General features: G+C 34.7%; 2 protein-coding genes across 2 annotated transcripts; one reads left to right on the top strand and one right to left on the bottom strand.

Moving 5' to 3' along the window:
• Positions 1-6,510: 6,510 nt before the first annotated feature.
• LOC109112434 (39S ribosomal protein L38, mitochondrial-like) lies at positions 6,511-12,125 on the bottom strand. Its single transcript, XM_042736004.1, has 9 exons — positions 11,987-12,125; positions 10,872-11,057; positions 10,648-10,779; positions 9,508-9,710; positions 9,353-9,425; positions 8,471-8,516; positions 8,012-8,170; positions 6,976-7,112; positions 6,511-6,721 (listed from the first exon to the last, which is right to left on the bottom strand). The coding sequence occupies exons 1-9, from the start codon at positions 12,072-12,074 to the stop codon at positions 6,585-6,587; spliced, it is 1,161 nt and encodes a 386-aa protein (XP_042591938.1). The 5' UTR covers positions 12,075-12,125; the 3' UTR covers positions 6,511-6,584.
• Positions 12,126-12,132: 7 nt separating this feature from the next.
• On the top strand, positions 12,133-16,877 carry trim65 (tripartite motif containing 65). The gene is given in 8 exon segments (XM_042736002.1): positions 12,133-12,252; positions 12,871-13,305; positions 13,413-13,508; positions 14,076-14,306; positions 14,812-14,980; positions 15,824-15,913; positions 15,995-16,289; positions 16,291-16,877. Coding segments are annotated over 7 exon segments (1,548 nt in total). The 5' UTR covers positions 12,133-12,252; positions 12,871-12,885; the 3' UTR covers positions 16,538-16,877.
• The last annotated feature ends 898 nt before the right edge of the window (positions 16,878-17,775 follow it).

The raw sequence follows: 17,775 nt of genomic DNA, 5'->3' as shown, positions 1-17,775 counted from the left end.
GATCAGTTTGTGGCACTGCTGAGGTGGTGTGGAAGCCCAGGTTTCTTTGACAGTGACCTTCAGCTCATCTGCATTTTTTGGGTCTCTTGTTTCTTATTTTCCTCTTGATAATACCCCATTGATTCTCTCTGGGGTTCAGGTCTGGTGAGTTTGCTGGCCAGTCAAGCACACCAACACCATGGTCATTTAACCAACTTTTGGTGCTTTTGGCAGTGTAGGCAGGTACCAAATCCTGCTGGAAAATGAAATCAATATCTTCAAAAAGCTGGTCAGCAGAAGGAAGCATGAAGTGCTCCAAAATTTCTTGGTAAAGGGGTGCAGTGACTTTGGTTTTCAAAAAACACAATGGACCAACACCAGCAGATGACATTGCACCCCAATCATCACAGACTGTGGAAACTTAAAACTGGACTTCAAGCAACTTGGGCTATGAGCTTCCCCACCCTTCCTCCAGACTATAGGACCTTGGTTTCCAAATGACATACAAACTTGCTCTCATCTAAAAAGAGGACTTTGGACCACTGGACAACAGTCCAGTTCTTCTTCTCCTTAGCCCAGGTAAAGACTGCCTCAGGAGTGGCTTAACAAGAGGAATATGACAACTGTAGCCAAATTCCTTGACACACGTCTGTGTGTGGTGGCTCTTGAGGCCTTGACCCCAGCCTCAGTCCATTCTTTGTGAAGTTCACTCAAATTCTTGAATCGATTTTGCTTGACAATCCTCATAAGGCTGCGGTTCTCTCTCGGTTTGGTTGTGCATATTTTTCTTCCACACTTTTTCCTTCCACTCAACTTTCTGTTAACATGCTTGGATACAGCACTCTGTGAACAGCCAGCTTCTTTGGCAATGAATGTTTGTGGTTTACCCTCCTTGTGAAAGGTGTCAATGATTGTCTTCTGGACAACTGTCAGATCAGCAGTCTCCCCCATGATTGTGTAGCCTAGTGAACCAAACTGAGAGAACATTTTGAAGGCTCAGGAAACCTTTGCAGGTGTTTTGAGTTGATTAGCTGATTGGCATGCCACCATATTCTAAGTTGTTGAGAATTTCATTGGTGGGTTTTTGTAAATGTGAGATTAAATCATCACAATTAAAAGAACCAAAGACTTAAACTACTTCAGTCTGTGTGCACTGAATTTATTTAATACACGAGTTTCACAATTTGAGTTGAATTACTGAAATAAATGAACTTTTCCACGACATTCTAATTTCAGATGCACCTGTACATAATCCCTTTCAAAATTTCATGACCTTATGATTACTGTCCAGAGTGTGTCTGAAACTACTGACCATGGGGAGGGTCTGAGCTCTGAGCTGAAATTAACCGGATGTTCCTGTTTAAACAGGATGTAGATGTATCGGTGAAAGCCTGTTCCTCTGGCTGGAAATGGACTGATGTAAGGGCAGAGCTCCTCTCCTGACGACACAGAATTTCCAGAATATTCCCACTGCCATAATTTAGTAATTAGACTGTATGTACTTTGCCAAACAATTCTTTCTTTCAGGCCAGGCTTTTCCAAAGTTGAGCGTGAGGTCAGACAGTGCGTGAGGTTAAACTGAGCATGGTGGTTTTGAGCATCTTTTTACTGTATGTGGCCTCAAGTCAAAAGAGTCTCCGACATTATTATCTCCAGATGTTTCTCCTCTAAGTCAAATTATGGAATTTGTTCTTTTATTTCCCATCCACGTGCCAACGCACACCCAGACAGCAAGCAATTAGGCCCAGAACTGGCCCACATCTGGCCCGCATGGATTTCATGCGGGCCAGATGTGGGCCAGTTCTGGGCCGAAACTGCTTGCTGTCTGATTGAATAGTTAACACACACACACACACACACCAAACGTGGACCTACCGGTGTGATTGCAACCACCACAAATTACATATGGAAATTGCACTTATTCAAAATAAAGATACGGACAAGCTGGATACGTCAGTCAAAAACAACAAACCGCGCACTCAAGCGATCACTGCCCTTCTGCAAACACGAGGTCAGACACAGATACCAAAACCCAGAGACTGTAGAATCTAAACTAAAGTCAACCTAATATATAACAGATTAAGAGCAATGTCAGCATACAAATGAGGCTCTTAACAGGACTCATTGTTATCGATAGTGTGCATTAAGCACACTTTAATGCTTTTTATCTATTTAAAGGGTAAAATAGTTCAGTATCAAATAGCAAAAAAATATTAAGTATGTTCAAGCAGCATCAGATATGCATGCTGGCATTGTAGTACCACATTACAATAATCAATTACCAAAAAAATACAAGATTTTGAGGAAAATTTGTAACATTGTAAGAAAAAATCTTAATGGTTTGAGGATAATATTCTGACATTATGACATTGCATATTAAAGGCATAATATTGTGTGAAATATTGCAAGAAAAATATCACAATATTATGAGCAAAGGCATTACTACAAATCATAGTTTATTTTAACTGTAATTTTCTAAATTATTTTTAACATGGCACTTAAATGCTGAGTAAAGGCATTTGTACGTTGACGGAAAATACAATGAATACATTAATACAAATTGTAGATTGTTCATATTTTAATGTTAATGTTTTTATTACTTTAACATGGCAGTAAAATGCTGATAGAAGGCATGTTTACATTAACAAATAAAATTAATAAAAATAATATTATTAATTCATTAATAATGATTAATTAAAACCAAACAGTGAATAAAATTAGTACATTATTGCATTAATACAAATTATAGCTTTCAATTTTAAAATGGCCCAAACATTAATTAATAAAATTTAAATTAATGCATTAATACAAATTGTAGTTTTTTTGTTTATTTTAATTTGGTTTTTCTTAATAAATTTTTAATGTTTTTATTATTTTAAAATGGCACTTGATGTCGAGTAATTAACATGCCTATTATTCAGCTGTAGATATGTATTAGAGTTATTTCACGAGGCTCCTCTCCAGGCAAAATCTCACAGCTCTTCATTCATATTTCTCTCTTCCTCCAGTTTGTATGCATCTGTTTCTCTGAGCTCACTTCAATGCATTCTAGGATTGTCTGTTATGTGACGGATATGTGTAATGCTTCCTTAGACCTTGATTTTTATATGTTCTTAGAAAGAAGCATTATTATACTATCTACTCCACCTTGGAAAAACTTTCACATTGAGCTACACATCTGTGATTCATTATAATACTGCCTGCATTGAATGTTCATTGGATTTTGTCAAAAGCATGAATTCTGCTGCTTTTTCTGCTGATTCTGTCTTTAAACATCTGTTTTGCATGTTCATGTCTCTCTGCTGTTGCATAATTTGTATGGCTCGGCTTGTGATTATTGCATCATACTGGGTTTGAACCACAGTCAGAGGAGGTTTGGAAAAACATTTTGATGACTGAACAATAAAAGCCATGCTTCGTCATGGAATGGATTTTGTTCCAAGATTATAAGCTGATTCTTAACAGAAAAGAAAAAAAGAATCAAAATAAATACATCCATACATCAGTTTTAAAGTAAAAACAAAAGTTTATTACTGGGTAATGTGTGTCAACAAGTGTGAGAACGGTGCTTTTTTCACAATGGGAGAAGATTACTGCAGAGGAGGAGAAAAGAGGCAAATCCCTGGGAAAACCCAGGGAAAAACCTCTGGATGTGGACGAGATGCTGAAGATCGCCTGATCCAGAGATCCCACCCGGTGATGCCTACAGAGCTAATGGAAGTGCTGCCAAGAGCGATCCTGAACTTATCTGTGCTGTCACAACAGGAAATTTGTTGATGTGATGATAACATCCAAAAATAATCTTGCCCTCACTGTTGTTTCCACTGTCTTTCTTCTGTGGAGCAGAAAAGATCATTTTTGGCACAATTTTCATGCTGCTCTTCATACAATAAAAAAAACGTACAAATAATGCTTGAAAATTTGGATGATTTATTCACATAAAACAAAATCGCACAAAATCATACGACTCCAGATATCTGACATCTCTGGATTCACTTTCTTTGTACAATAAGAGCAACTGGGTAATTCTTCTAATTTCCACAGAAGAAATCCAGTGGAATCATGTTATAGTGAGTAAAAGATGATGCACATTTCATATCATTTGTTCTTTTAAAAGAAAACTGTGCTGGATTTTATGGTTTGTGCATTTTGTTTACAGATTGTAACCATAAAGAATCAAGCAGAGTTCCTTGTTAATGATTTGTTCAGCTTTGATGTCAGGACATGGACTTACAGTAATCACTAGCATTTCTCCTAAGTGTTCCTAATGCAGTGTCAAACAATCAAGTTGAACCAGTTTTTATCCAAATAATGTACATAAGCTGCTACCTGTTGACGTATTGTTATTATTACTGTTATTCTAATCAGAATGAACAAACATGTCTTTGTGAAACACCTTGAATCCACACTGAAAATATTTTTACATAATAAATAATACATGTAATTTGTTATAACTGTGTTGTTTTATTATTTAGATTATAACGGAAGTAGTTCAGGCCAGATAAAAACAAGAATAAATAATTATGAATATAAATCAAGTCAGAGCTGTAGATTACTTACAAAGTGCAATCCATTATTCAATTCAAATTACATGACAAAAATTGTAGTCAGCAACATTTTAGGTAATATAATCAGATTACTTTAGATCACTAGTTTTGACTTATCACATTGATTTAAATGGGATAATCCTGTACCATACTGACATAAAAATACAGAAAAAAAAAAAATAAAATCCATTCCATTTTATTAAAAAAACAAAATCTATTAAACAAAACATCAAATTACACCAAACTTTTCCAAAATTAGGTTTGTGAAGAAACTGCAGGGGATTTATGAGTTTAATGAAAAGCTAATTAATTAAATCATAGAAATGTTAAAAGAAAATAATTCATTTTAGAATCAATCAAAATAAAAATAAAAAACAAGAAAAAGAAAAAGAAATATTTTATGTTTACCTGCATGTCATGTGACCATAACCAATGTCAGAAAACCAACCAGCATGCAAATGTGATACTTAATTATGAAAATATTTATTTTAAAATCGCAGGTGTACTTCAAGTAGGCCTAAAACAAAAAAGTTTTTATTATTTGTTTTATAATTTATTGCTTGTGCGTAGCCTATAATATGTAATCCATAAAAGAGTAACTGCAGCCTGATTACGAGTATTTTAAAATGTTTTTTATTCTAACTACAAGTACTTAATTTTTGGAATCTGATTAAGTAATCCCAATTACAAGTAATCAGGTAGTACCCAGCTCTGACTAGTGATTACTAACAATGCATGATAACATTTGATTGGATTTTCAAACCGTTTTAAAGCTCTAGTTCTTTAAAGTCATGCGGATTTTTGGCGGGCAATATTTTGTTATCGTTCATCAGCTAGAAAAAGACGTTACAAAGTATCGTTCCTCTGTGACGTCATCGCTGTTCTGTGGATTCCTTCTGTACCTGAAGCACGCACACCAGCACATTATAACGTGCATTTGTTATAAGCCCACTGCATTTTTGTCGTCTGTTGCTTGCTGATTTTCTAACTTTTTACAGCATGATGGAGTCTGAATGGCGGAAAAAATTTTTTTAAGGTTATCAGCAGGAAAAAGTCGTTCTGAAAGTGATTCTGAATCCGAAGATATTGTTCCTCTTTGTCTGAACTTTAGAGTTCCCTTGTATGGCATGTATTGGAAGGCATCGTGTACCAGTCATGTAAAACAAATATTTGCTGCTGATCTCTCTCTTTTTTTTTTTTCTCCAAATGACGTTAATCCAGTCCTGTATGGAATGTGGTTAGTTTCTCGTTTGCAGCATGTAGCTTTAAAAAATAATCTAAAAAAAAAAAATTTGGCTAATTAACTTTTTAAAGAATTTTCAATCTCACAATTCTTTTTTTCTTTCAATTCTGAGGAGAACATACAGAATTCTGAGATATAAACTGCGGGAAAAAAAATCTCAATTTCAAACTTCTTATTTCATGGCACAAAAAAAAAAAAAACCTTCAAGATGTAAAGTCAGATTTCTGAGACATAAACTTAGAACTGCGAGAAACAAGTCAAAAGTATATATAGTACATCTTACAATTAGTTTTTTTTTTCCCTTATCAAAACTGATAAAAAGTTGCAATTTAACAAAAAAAAAAAAAAATCTGTGGTGAAATGAAAATAAAAAAATTAGCAAGATGCAAGTCCGAATTCTGAGAAGAAAAAAATTCTAAAATTGCGAAATATTAACTGAGAAAAAGTATTGCAAGAAAAAAAGCTTGAATAGTGAGAAAAGTCAAAATTATATATATATATATATATATATTATTATATATATATATATCTATATATATATATATATATAAAAAACTGAAAATAAAACAAATCTGCAATGTGAGAAAAAAAGATTTTTTAGTTTCTTATCTTAAAAATTAAAATTTTTTTCCTCAGAATTTTGAGTAAAAAAAAAAAAGTCTGAATCGCCCATGAACTGAACTGAAAAGCCCATGCACAACATTCTGCTAACACACCTTTAAAGACACATCCCCACACAGCTGATAACATTTAGTTTATTTCAAACAAAAGCCCTCCTGTTTCAGTTATACAGTGATCATGATACACGCATATGTTTAATAAATCCCAAAGGTGTTTTGGGCTCCATCTCTGTAGCGGTCCAGGTATCTGAGAGGCTGTCCTTGAGGGTACTTCTTCTGCGGTGGGTGATACACTGGAGGTCTGTCATACTCGAACACCGGCTCTCTCATATCTGTAAAATATATATAAAGCACAACATGAACAATGATTTTTTTTTTTCCAGAGTGTGTTTTTCATGACTCATCATTACTAATAACTGGTATTGTATCTAAATATACTGTAACTGGGTCACAAATCACAAGTGATAAGTGCTATTTCAAGTGGAATCTGGCTTTAAATAGAACGGCAGTAACTAGACCTTCCAGAAAATCTGTTCATCATACAAGAAGGGAAGTTGTTCTTGCATGTCAGCATGTTGTTACTCACTCAATAGCGTGTGGAAGGTGTGAGAGACAGACTGATCCCACTGACACTGGAAGAAAGCAAGACCGGCTGGAGTCATTATATCCTGGTGCTTCCTGTAGAAGTCTAAAGTTCGGAAAGTCCGTTCCTTCAGACAGAAGCTGTAAATATGAGAGAAAGAATACGTATTTCTGCAGATGCACAAAATGAGACATCAGTGTTTTATGAGATATCAGTATAATGGCTTTGCTTTATACTGATTTTTTTTAGTGCAATGCAAGCTGAAGGGTCTTTCTTCTGAGTAGCACACAAAATACAAAGAAAAGGAAATGCATTGATATCGAAATGAGACACTGCAAATAAATAGATTCCAAATGCAACTAATACTTTGTTGAAGGAAATACAGCAAGTAATGGATGGATCTCAGAAAATCTGTCAGGAATAAGCGCAGGTCAAATTTCACCGCCCAAAATCTCAAGAAATTTAAATACATAGTAGAAAAAGCCAGTTTTTAGACTATTTATTTAATTGTGATATTATTTTCATGACATTTACCCCTAATTCTTATTACTATATAAATAAGTTATTCTCATTTCTGCAACGCTATCAAAATAATTCATGTTTTTGCTATCTATGATTTTTAAATGTTTTTAACAAAGTCTCTTAAGCTCATCAAGGCTGCATTTATGATCAAAAAACAAACAGTAATATTGTGAAATTTATTTGCTAATTAAGTGTCAGTGTCACATGATCCTTCAGTAATCATTCTAATATTCTGATTTGCTACATTTCTGATTATCGATGTTGAAAACAGTTGTGCTGTTTAATGTTTGTGCAGAAATAAAAACTGGGGTGTATGTGTTCCATGGAAATGAATGCTTCAGCAAATATGCATTAAATTGATCACAAGTGAAAATAAAAACAATTATGATGTTACAAAATATTCTATTTGATATAAACGCTGTTCTTTTGAACTTACTTCTCAAAGAATTCTAAAAAAGAAAAAACATATTTTCATGACCTTATGATTACTGTCCAGAGTGTGTCTGAAACTACTGACCATGGGGAGGGTCTGAGGTCTGAGCTGAAATTAACTGGATGTTCCTGTTTAAACAGGATGTAGATGTATCGGTGAAAGCCTGTTCCTCTGGCTGGAAATGGACTAATGTAAGGGCAGAGCTCCTCTCCTGACGACACAGAATTTCCAGGGATATTCCCACTGTAATAAATTAGTAATTAGAAACAGATATCATCATGTACTTTTTCATCAAACAATTCTTTTTTTCAGGTCAGGCTTTTCCAAAGTTGAGAGTGAGGTCAGACAGTGAGGTTAAGGTGAGAATGAGCCTGTTTTTACTGTATGTGGCCTCAAGTCAAAAGAGTCTCCGACATTATTATCTCCAGATGTTTCTCCTCTAAGTCAAATTTATGGAATTTGTTCTTGTTGGAAAGTGAGCTTTGCTGAAAAAAAACTAAAATAAAAATCATGTGTATAGTGATAGAGGATAAACATACTCACACTAGCCAGTGAAGATACTCCTGCTCACCATCCAGCAGATGTTCATCTGCAAAACAGACACAGTTTATGTCACTGTATCGCCCTCTTGTGGAGGAAATGGTAACTTGACATTTCTTAAGGCCAAAAAGCACTGACCATTTGAAGAAAATAATTCTGTACTGTAAATAAATTTCTATTTAATTTAGCTAAATATTTATTTATATTTATATAAATATCCTTAAAATAAAGTCAAGTCACTGTTATTTATATAGCGCTTTTTTACAATGCAGATTGTCAAAGCTTCAAATATAAAATTAATACATCTAAATATTAATTTTACTATATATATATATATACACACACACACATTTTATATATATATATATATATATACACACACACACATTTCTTAATATATTAATATATTAAAAATATATAATTATATATTTCATATAATTTATCTAATAGTTTTTGTTTATATATATATATATATATATAATATATATATATATAAAAGAGAATAAAAACATACTTAAAACAATTCAACTATATATATTTATATAAAACATATATATATATATATATATATATATATATATATATATATATATATATATATATATATATTCTATACGCATGAATAGATATAGAGAAAAAATATTTTAATTATATATAATAAATGATCAAATATTATAATTATAAAAATACATGTAATTTATCTAAGATTTTTTTTATATAATATTATTAAATAAATAAAACACTATTATTTAAATATACATGAAAATTTTAAAAAAACTTTACAAACAATTTTAAAAACAACTTAAAAATCACTAAAATTGCATTAAATGGAATCTGTATAATAAATAAATGATAAATGTATTTAATGTTAATATGTTGCTGTACCTGGGCTGGTTAACAACAGCGTCCAGAGAGAATTTTCTTCTGCTTCAAAATGTACCTGAGGTGCTTGTGCCGCCTGAGGATTTCACACAAACAGAACAAATCAAAGTCTGGTTTCTTGATTTCCAACAGAAACATTACGAGTTTTGAGTCCTCACCTGACTCGGTGTTAAGTGATTCCCATAATGCACTGCTGCGCTGCTGTCCTCTCCGTACGCCACACGCAGCATGACCCGCGGCACAAAATACGCCATGGGGAAGAGGTCCTTGTAGATGCCGTAGTGTTCGGCGAGCCTCTTGATGTGGTACGGTCCGTTTGTCTGCTCCCACTGTGTCTTCACTCTCTCGAGGGGGATGCGGACTGAAGCCAGAACACAAGAAAACGTTATAGTAAATGTCCACTAAACCTACAAGTTTATATTCACACTTAAAGTTAATTATCACTAATTTTGCATTGTATTTTCATTATGCAAAAAATAACATTTGTAATGCACTATTTAAATATACACCAGGATAGTATTTATTAATGCTGATTTTAACAACAACAACAACAATAACGAGAATTTGGTTGGAAAATGTGATTAAAATATGTGACCCTGGACTACAAAACCAGTCTTAAGTGTACATTTTTCAAAATTGAGATTTATACATCATCTGAAAGCTGAATAAATCATCTCTCCATTGATGTATGGTTTGTTAGGAGGACAATATTTGTCTGAGATACAACTATTTGAAAATCTGGAATCTGGAGCTACATCTTAAAGTTGTACAAATGAATTCTTAGCAGTGCATATTACGAATCAAAAAATAAGTTTTGATATATTTAAAGTAGGAAATTTACAAATATCTTCATGGAACATGATCTTTATTTAATATCCTAATGATTTTTGGCATAAAATAAAAATCTATAATTTTGACCCATACAATGTATTTTTGGCTGTTGCTACAGATATACCCCAGAGACTCAAGACTGCTGCTCCAGGGTCACATATCACAATATGATTCTCAGTCTCTAAAAATTTCCAATTAAATCCAATAAAACCTCAAACTTTAATAACACAAAACTGATTTTTAGATTCACACTTAATAATAAAATAGAGTTGCATAGCATTTCTCCTATAAAAAATGCAGCTTAAAGTGCTTCACAAAATAAAATCGAAGCATAAAACAAACACTGACAATATGATTTCACACAATATTAATACATACCCTGAAATCATCATAATTCATCATTCTGCTTTTGATTGACCTGCTCTGCTTCCTCTTCAGAGATCATGATGCTTCTCTGATGCACTTACATGTTCGTAGTCGATTGTCTCTCTCCATCTCTGGGTTCTTTTTGTTCTCCAGCAGCACCTTCTTCCTCTCCTTCACCTCTGTCTTCCTGGAGGGACGCTGATACGGGAGCCCGATGTTGACCGTCTCAACGGCTGCCCACAAAAACAATCAACACTACACCCTCTCTGACCCACACTGATGCTGTAACACGGCCTGAAGCTCTGGTCCATCAGCGATGACTTACCTGCGTTCTTCTCCTCTTCTCTGTATTTCCTATAGGTCTTCCACCAAACATCTCTCCGGTCGGCCTCCTCCGCCGCTCTCACGTAGCGAGTGTAGCTGCGATATTTCTCCAGAGAGTCCAGTCGCGTCCAGTCAATGTCTTCATTGGGCATCGGACCCTCAGGGGGAGAGCGGTGACTAAGAGCAGCTACAAAAGAGTCAACAAGAGGATTGATTATTAGTATAAAAACAACAACAAAAATATAATATAAACATTTTACAATATACGAATGTGATCGTCATAGAATTTGATAATTATGATAATGTTTAACAAGTAATTATAAAATAACATTATGATAAAATGTTGTAATATAAGATAAATAAAACTAAAACAACAGTAATACATATTATAAAATATTTATTATTGCATTTTTATAAATATATTAAAAATTAAATATGAATAATAAGTTGCTTTAATATAAAATAAAATTAAGAAAAATTATTATATTGTTAATAATAATAATAAACAACAATACAATAATAATAACAACACTAATAATAATGTAGCAATGTAAATTTAATGATAATAAAATAATAAACATTATGATAATGTTTCATATAATTATAAAACAACATTATAAAAATGTTGTAGTTTAAATGTAGTAGTAATAATAATAATTGACAAACATAATTATACTGTTGTCATATGTATGCTGTTGTAATAAAAAACAATAATGAAAAAAAGAATAAATATTGTTTTAATATTAATATAAAACAAAAACATATTTATAATGCTGTAACATCACAAAATAAATAATACAATGCTTTGATATAAATGTAATATTAATAATAAACAATGATAATGGAACCTTCATTGAAAGCACGTCTTAACTAAACGTACTTCAGAAAGACACGAAAAACAGATAAAGGACAGAATGAAAATGTAGACTAATAAACAAATGATCTATTTATTGATCATAATAACTAGAATAAGTAAACAGATTAATGCATTAGGTACATATAAAGGTCATTCACACCAGAAGGCAGGCACGCACGCACGCACGCACAGCAGCGGCTCTGCTGATGATTTAACTCATTATCCGCACATTCACAGTAATATCGTCCAGCAGCGCTCACCGGTGAACCGGAGACCCCTCGCGTGATACTTCAGCCCCGCGTCCGCCGCCGCCCGCAACAGAAGACACGCCGCGCTGCGCAGCGCCATGATGGACCTCTCCGCGGAAGGACGTCAATACACAAGACGCGTGACGTAACGTGCGTGCACGTCATCGCGTCTGTGCTTTCCGGCGTATGGAAGGCGACGAGATTCGCCTGTGAGGAACCCAGAGCGCAGGATTCGGGATTAATTCACGTTTCTACACATCTGATGAGTAAATATTCCTGTGAGTTTTACTAAAAAGGAGTTAGTCGATTAGTAAGTGTTCTGCTTTCATTTCAAAAATAGATGTTGTCAAGTGATGTAAGGTCAGGTGGCCTTTGTTTACATACTGTCTCGATGTTTTCAGCAAATGAATTCAATGACTATAATTCATCAGTCAAATTATTTAATTAGGCTTATAGATTATAGATAGTTATACTTCAACATGAACACGTATTTGATGATACTATCTATCTATCTATCTATCGTGTCTGTCTATCTATCTACCGTCTGTCTTATTGTCTGTCTTTATATACATCTGTCTATCTATCTGTCTGTCTGTCTATCTATCTGTCTGTCTGTCTGTCTATTATATATATATATCTATCTATCAACCAACCAATCATCTACTATATATCTATCTATCTATCTATCTATCTATATATCTATCTATCTATCTATCTATCTATCTATCCATCTATCATCCATCCGATCTATCTATCTATTTCTGCTGTCATTGACAATGACATTAACGCATCTATCTATCTATGTGTCTCTCTGTGACAACATGCCCCAATAGAAGTTTTCTGCTGTCATTGACAATGACATTAACGCTGTTGCTTCATGTATTTTGTAATTTCAGGTTTCCAGATAAATTATGGATGATCATGTGCAGTGCACGATCTGCTTGGATCCATTTAAATACCCCGTGACCATCCCGTGCGGTCACACCTTCTGCAAGGCCTGCATCTCCAAATTCTGGGATAGGAAGGACAGAGACTTCCACTGTCCTTTCTGTAAAAAAAACTTTGACACAAGGCCTGAGCTGAATCGCAACGTGTCTCTGTCGATGATAACGGAGATCAGCACACACAGTCCAGTTAAGATGGATGTGAGCGCAGGAGCCTCCGTCCACACGGATCCGGATCCGGAGCCAGAGCAGATCTGTGAGCGACACCAGAAGCCTCTGGTCATCTACTGCAGGAACGACAGCATGTGTGTCTGCTATGAGTGCTCTGTCAACGAGTGCAAGGGCCATGATAAAATTTTGGTGGTAGAAGAACGGAAGAATAGAGAGGTAATATTGTACTGACATACTTACAAGTCTAAGCTGACTTTCTTAAGAATTTGTAGGATTTTCTTTTTTTTTTTTTATATATATTAAATATAAATTTTTCTGTGCAGGCAAAATTGAAGAAAAAGAGTGCAGAATTCAAGAAACACCAGGAAACCACTGAGAGAAACCGCCAGGAGCTCATGGAGAACATGGAGACAGCGAAGGCAAGACGTCTGCCATCATTACTCTATTCATTAGGAACTTTATCCAAACATGAATGTGTCATACATATCCAAATCCATAGGACATTATAGTGACACTTTACAGTGAGGTTCCATTTGTTACTATAAGCAAAATACATTAGTAAACATAGACTGAAAAAAAATTACTTGAATAGATTTCATTTTTAATTTATTGTTATTAATGCATTAGAATTTATTAATGTTAGTTAATTTTAACATTTGCTAATTGTTAATATTATTTAGTGGACCTGACATGAACTAACATGAACAATATATAATACATATTACGCTAACAATAATAATACAAAATATGTATTGGCATTTCATTTTTAGAGAAAATCCCCACAAATCTACACAAACTGAATCATACATTAATACAACGCCTGGCCTTAATCACACAATCTTAAGTATTTGCTTATTTAATCCAGACGGGGACTTGTTTTTGGCCAGGCAGTGTATATCAGGGAACAGTCTTGAAGTATGTTTATTGAATTAGAAAGCAGTAGCATCACTGCTCATGGCATGATGTTGTTCTCGCTCTGCTCTCAGGTATCACTACAGCAGACGGCTCGCTGGGTGAACACCAAGTTCTCACTGCTGATTAAGGTGCTGACAGAGAAACAGGAAATGACAGAGCTTTTTCTGGAACAGCAGCAGGAAGTGACTCTGTTGCAGGCTCAGGAGCGGCTGGATGTTCTGGAGGAGAGAGCGACGCAGCTTGCAGCCTTTCAGGAGGAGATCACTAGCCTGTGTTCCCTCCCCTCCTGCCAGCTCATCAAGGTCTTATTTTATTTTATTTTATTTTATTTTATTTTATTTTATTTTATTTTATTTTATTTTATTTTATTTTATTTTATTTTATTTTATTTTATTTTATTTTATTTTATTTTATTTTATTGTGTTTTATTGTGTTTTATTGTGTTTTATTATTTTATTTTATTGCAATTGTTTTATTTATAATGCTATTGTTTAATTTTTAATTGAATTTAATTTAATGCTATTTATTTATTTATTTTGAGAAATGTGCATCAGAAACAAAAACAAAAAATTAGAAAAGAAAAAAAAGTAAAAAAATGCCCCATTTTCTTATAAAACATATTATTTTAACATGAATTCAAGTTATTATATAGAAAAAAAATGCTTGTTTTCAACTTTTCTTTTGATGATACAAAGGTTGTTGTTGTTTTTTTTTTGGGGGGGGGGTATTATTGTTAATTGTTAATGTTGTCACAGATGTGGATAGGTGTAATGTCTGTCTAATGTCTGTGTTCGTGTGCTGATGCAGGACTCCAGGTTCATGGAGGTCCCACGCTTCAGTGACGTTCCTGTGGATGTGCATGTGAGCGTACAGGAGAAGCTGACGCCCGTCACAGACGTCCTGTCCCGCGTGTCCAAGCTGGTGTGTGAGGATCTGGAGAGAGCCGTACAGGTGTCTGCAGGACAGGATAAAGAGGGTAGGGAACGTTCATGGTCTGTTTACTGACTGTCTGATATCAGAAATCACCCGTTTCAGTCTGATTAAATCCCATGAGTCAGGGCACAGGCTGCGTTGATACAAAAAAATATTAACCATTACTTCAATATTTCTCCACAGCAGTCTAGACATTTTTGTAATAAATCATAATAAAAACCATACCAGGATGGAGCAATGTCAGCCAAAAATGTAAGCTTTTGGAAGTAGTGATTAAAACTACAAAAATAATGGTCCTTTTATGTCAGTTTTCAAAAGTAGTAGTAAGGTAGATCTATCACAAATTTGATGAAATTAATTAAATGTATTTATTAATATAAACTGTCATTAATGTTGCAATAAAATTTTAAAACAAAAAAATTTTAAAACAAAGAGGTTTTTTTATTTTTGTCTAAAAATACAGTTTAATTCATATCTGTTCAGCAAATTTCTGACATAAGCAAAAACCTGTATCACAGTATTTTTTTATTTTTTTGGTCAATAACAATATCAGCATTAATAAGCATAAACTGAAAAAGCGATGATGAAAAATGATGAAAAAATAATGGTCCTTGTTGTGACAAATTCCAAAGTAATTTTTAATAAATGTGTTTATATATAAAATATTAATTATTTGTTTATTAATATTTACTTTATTTATTTTAATATAAATTAAAATGTAATATATTAAATGTATTTGTATTTCATTTAGCCAGTCATAATCATTGCAATGAAACGTTTTATACGTATATAAATAATAATTACTTCAAATAATCTTATCTTTTTTTTCTTTAAATACTGTTTTATCTATGTCTGTTCAGGATTGTTTTCTCTGTCTTCCTCGTAGGCTCTCCTCAGGATAAGAGGCCGGTTCTGGCTGTTGTTCCCAGTCCTGCGACACCATCATATCCAGCCGAGAGGGAGGGACTGAACGCATGTACGCTCATATCATATCATCACATGATAGCACAGTTCGTAATTATTCTCAGTCTCATATGTAATTGTTCTCTTCATCCAGACCACTGCAACCTGACCTTCGACCCCCGCACCGCCAACGCTCACTTACGGCTCTCCCAGAGTAACAGGAGGGCGGAGCATATGATCTCCGGGCCCCGCCCCGTCCTTGCCGATGAGTCCCGCTTCGACCACACCTGGCAGGTGTTGTGTTTCCAGAGCTTCACTCACGGCCAGCACTACTGGGAGCTGGAGGTGTCCAAACCCTGGGCCTACGTGGGCGTGACGTACCCGAACATCCCGCGCAAGGAGAAGGGCAAGCGCTGCATGGTGGGGATGAACGAGCTGTCGTGGAGCCTCCATGGACGAGCGGCAGCTGACCGCGTGGCACGCCGGCTGCAAGGAGTCCGTCGCCGGTCAGCTGCAGCAGAACGCTCAGCCGCTGCGCATTGGGATGCTGCTGGACTACGAGGCCGGGACGCTGACGTACTACGGCGAGGGACAAGTCCGGCTGCACGCCTTCCACTGCGCCTTTACACAAGCGCTGCTTCCGGCCTGCTGGATCGGGGAGGGCGTCACCATCACGCTCTGTGAACCGCGAGCATGAACGTATTTGATCCTGGGGAAATAGATGCATCATCCCTACCGTAGCTGAACCTGAGACGCGTGGCCTGCCTATGCCATCATTACTCCTGGTGTTTCCGAGCGATGGTGAGATTTGATGAGCTCAGGATTCAGTCCGGGATGGTTCGGGTTGGTCAGTGGAAAATTGTGTTAAATATACTTCACACAAGTAGGAATGCAGATGCTCCTATATATAAATGACCCTGGAGCACAAAACCAGTCATAAATTTCAATTTTTTAAAATTGAGATTTATACATCATCTGAAAGCCGAATAAAAGAGCTTTCCATTGATGTGTGGTTTGTTAGGAGGACAATATTTGGCCGAGAGATACAACTATTTGAAAATCTGGAATCTGAGGGTGCAAAAAAATCTAAATATTGAGAAAAAATCATCTTTAAAGTTGTTCAAATGAAGTTCTTAGCAATGCATATTAATAATAATCAAAATTAAGTTTTGATATATATATGGTAGGAAATTTACAGAAACGATATCTTCATGGAACATGATCTTTATTTAATATCCTAATGATTTTTGGCATATAATAATGTTTTAAAAGAAGTCTCTTATGATCAAAATGTATTTTTGGCTATTGCTACAAATATACCCCAGAGACTTAACACTGCTTTTGTGCTCCAGGGTCACATATGAGTGTTTTAATAATGTTTTAAAAGAAGTCTCTTATGATCAAAAATATTAAATATTGTGACAATTTAAAATAAATGATTTCTAAATATTTTGTATATTCTAGGGTGACCTCCTGCCAACATTCTAATATTGAATATAATTTTTACGTATTATGGATGCGGAGTATTAAATCACTTTGGATGCAGGGTTGCCAAATCCTCATTTTTGCACTGAATTGGGTTGATTTTCTCCCGTGGGTTAAAGGTTCGAAATACTGCATAAATTCCATTTGACTGAAATGCTTGTATTGAAATATTTTGCATTCTACCTATGATAAAACTGCGGTAGATGTTACGTTTTATGAAGGACGGTGATTGGTAGGAAGCATTTTAGCTGTGTTTATGATCAATCTGCATAACAGTGACTGTTTAATATTTACTTTAGGTATGGAAATTACATATTTTAAGATTTAATATTTGGGATATGGTCATTGCGCTACTTTGGGGGCCCCCACAAACCCCGCCCCCCTCTATTTTTTGAAAACTAAAATATGGTCACCCTAATATATTCATATAAATCAGCATATTAGAATGAT

The sequence above is a fragment of the Cyprinus carpio genome, chromosome B12 (assembly GCF_018340385.1).
Source record: "Cyprinus carpio isolate SPL01 chromosome B12, ASM1834038v1, whole genome shotgun sequence".
NCBI classification, from domain to species: domain Eukaryota; kingdom Metazoa; phylum Chordata; class Actinopteri; order Cypriniformes; family Cyprinidae; genus Cyprinus; species Cyprinus carpio.
The sequence above is the reverse complement of the archived record's forward strand: the minus strand, read 5'-3'. Positions and strand labels throughout refer to the sequence as shown.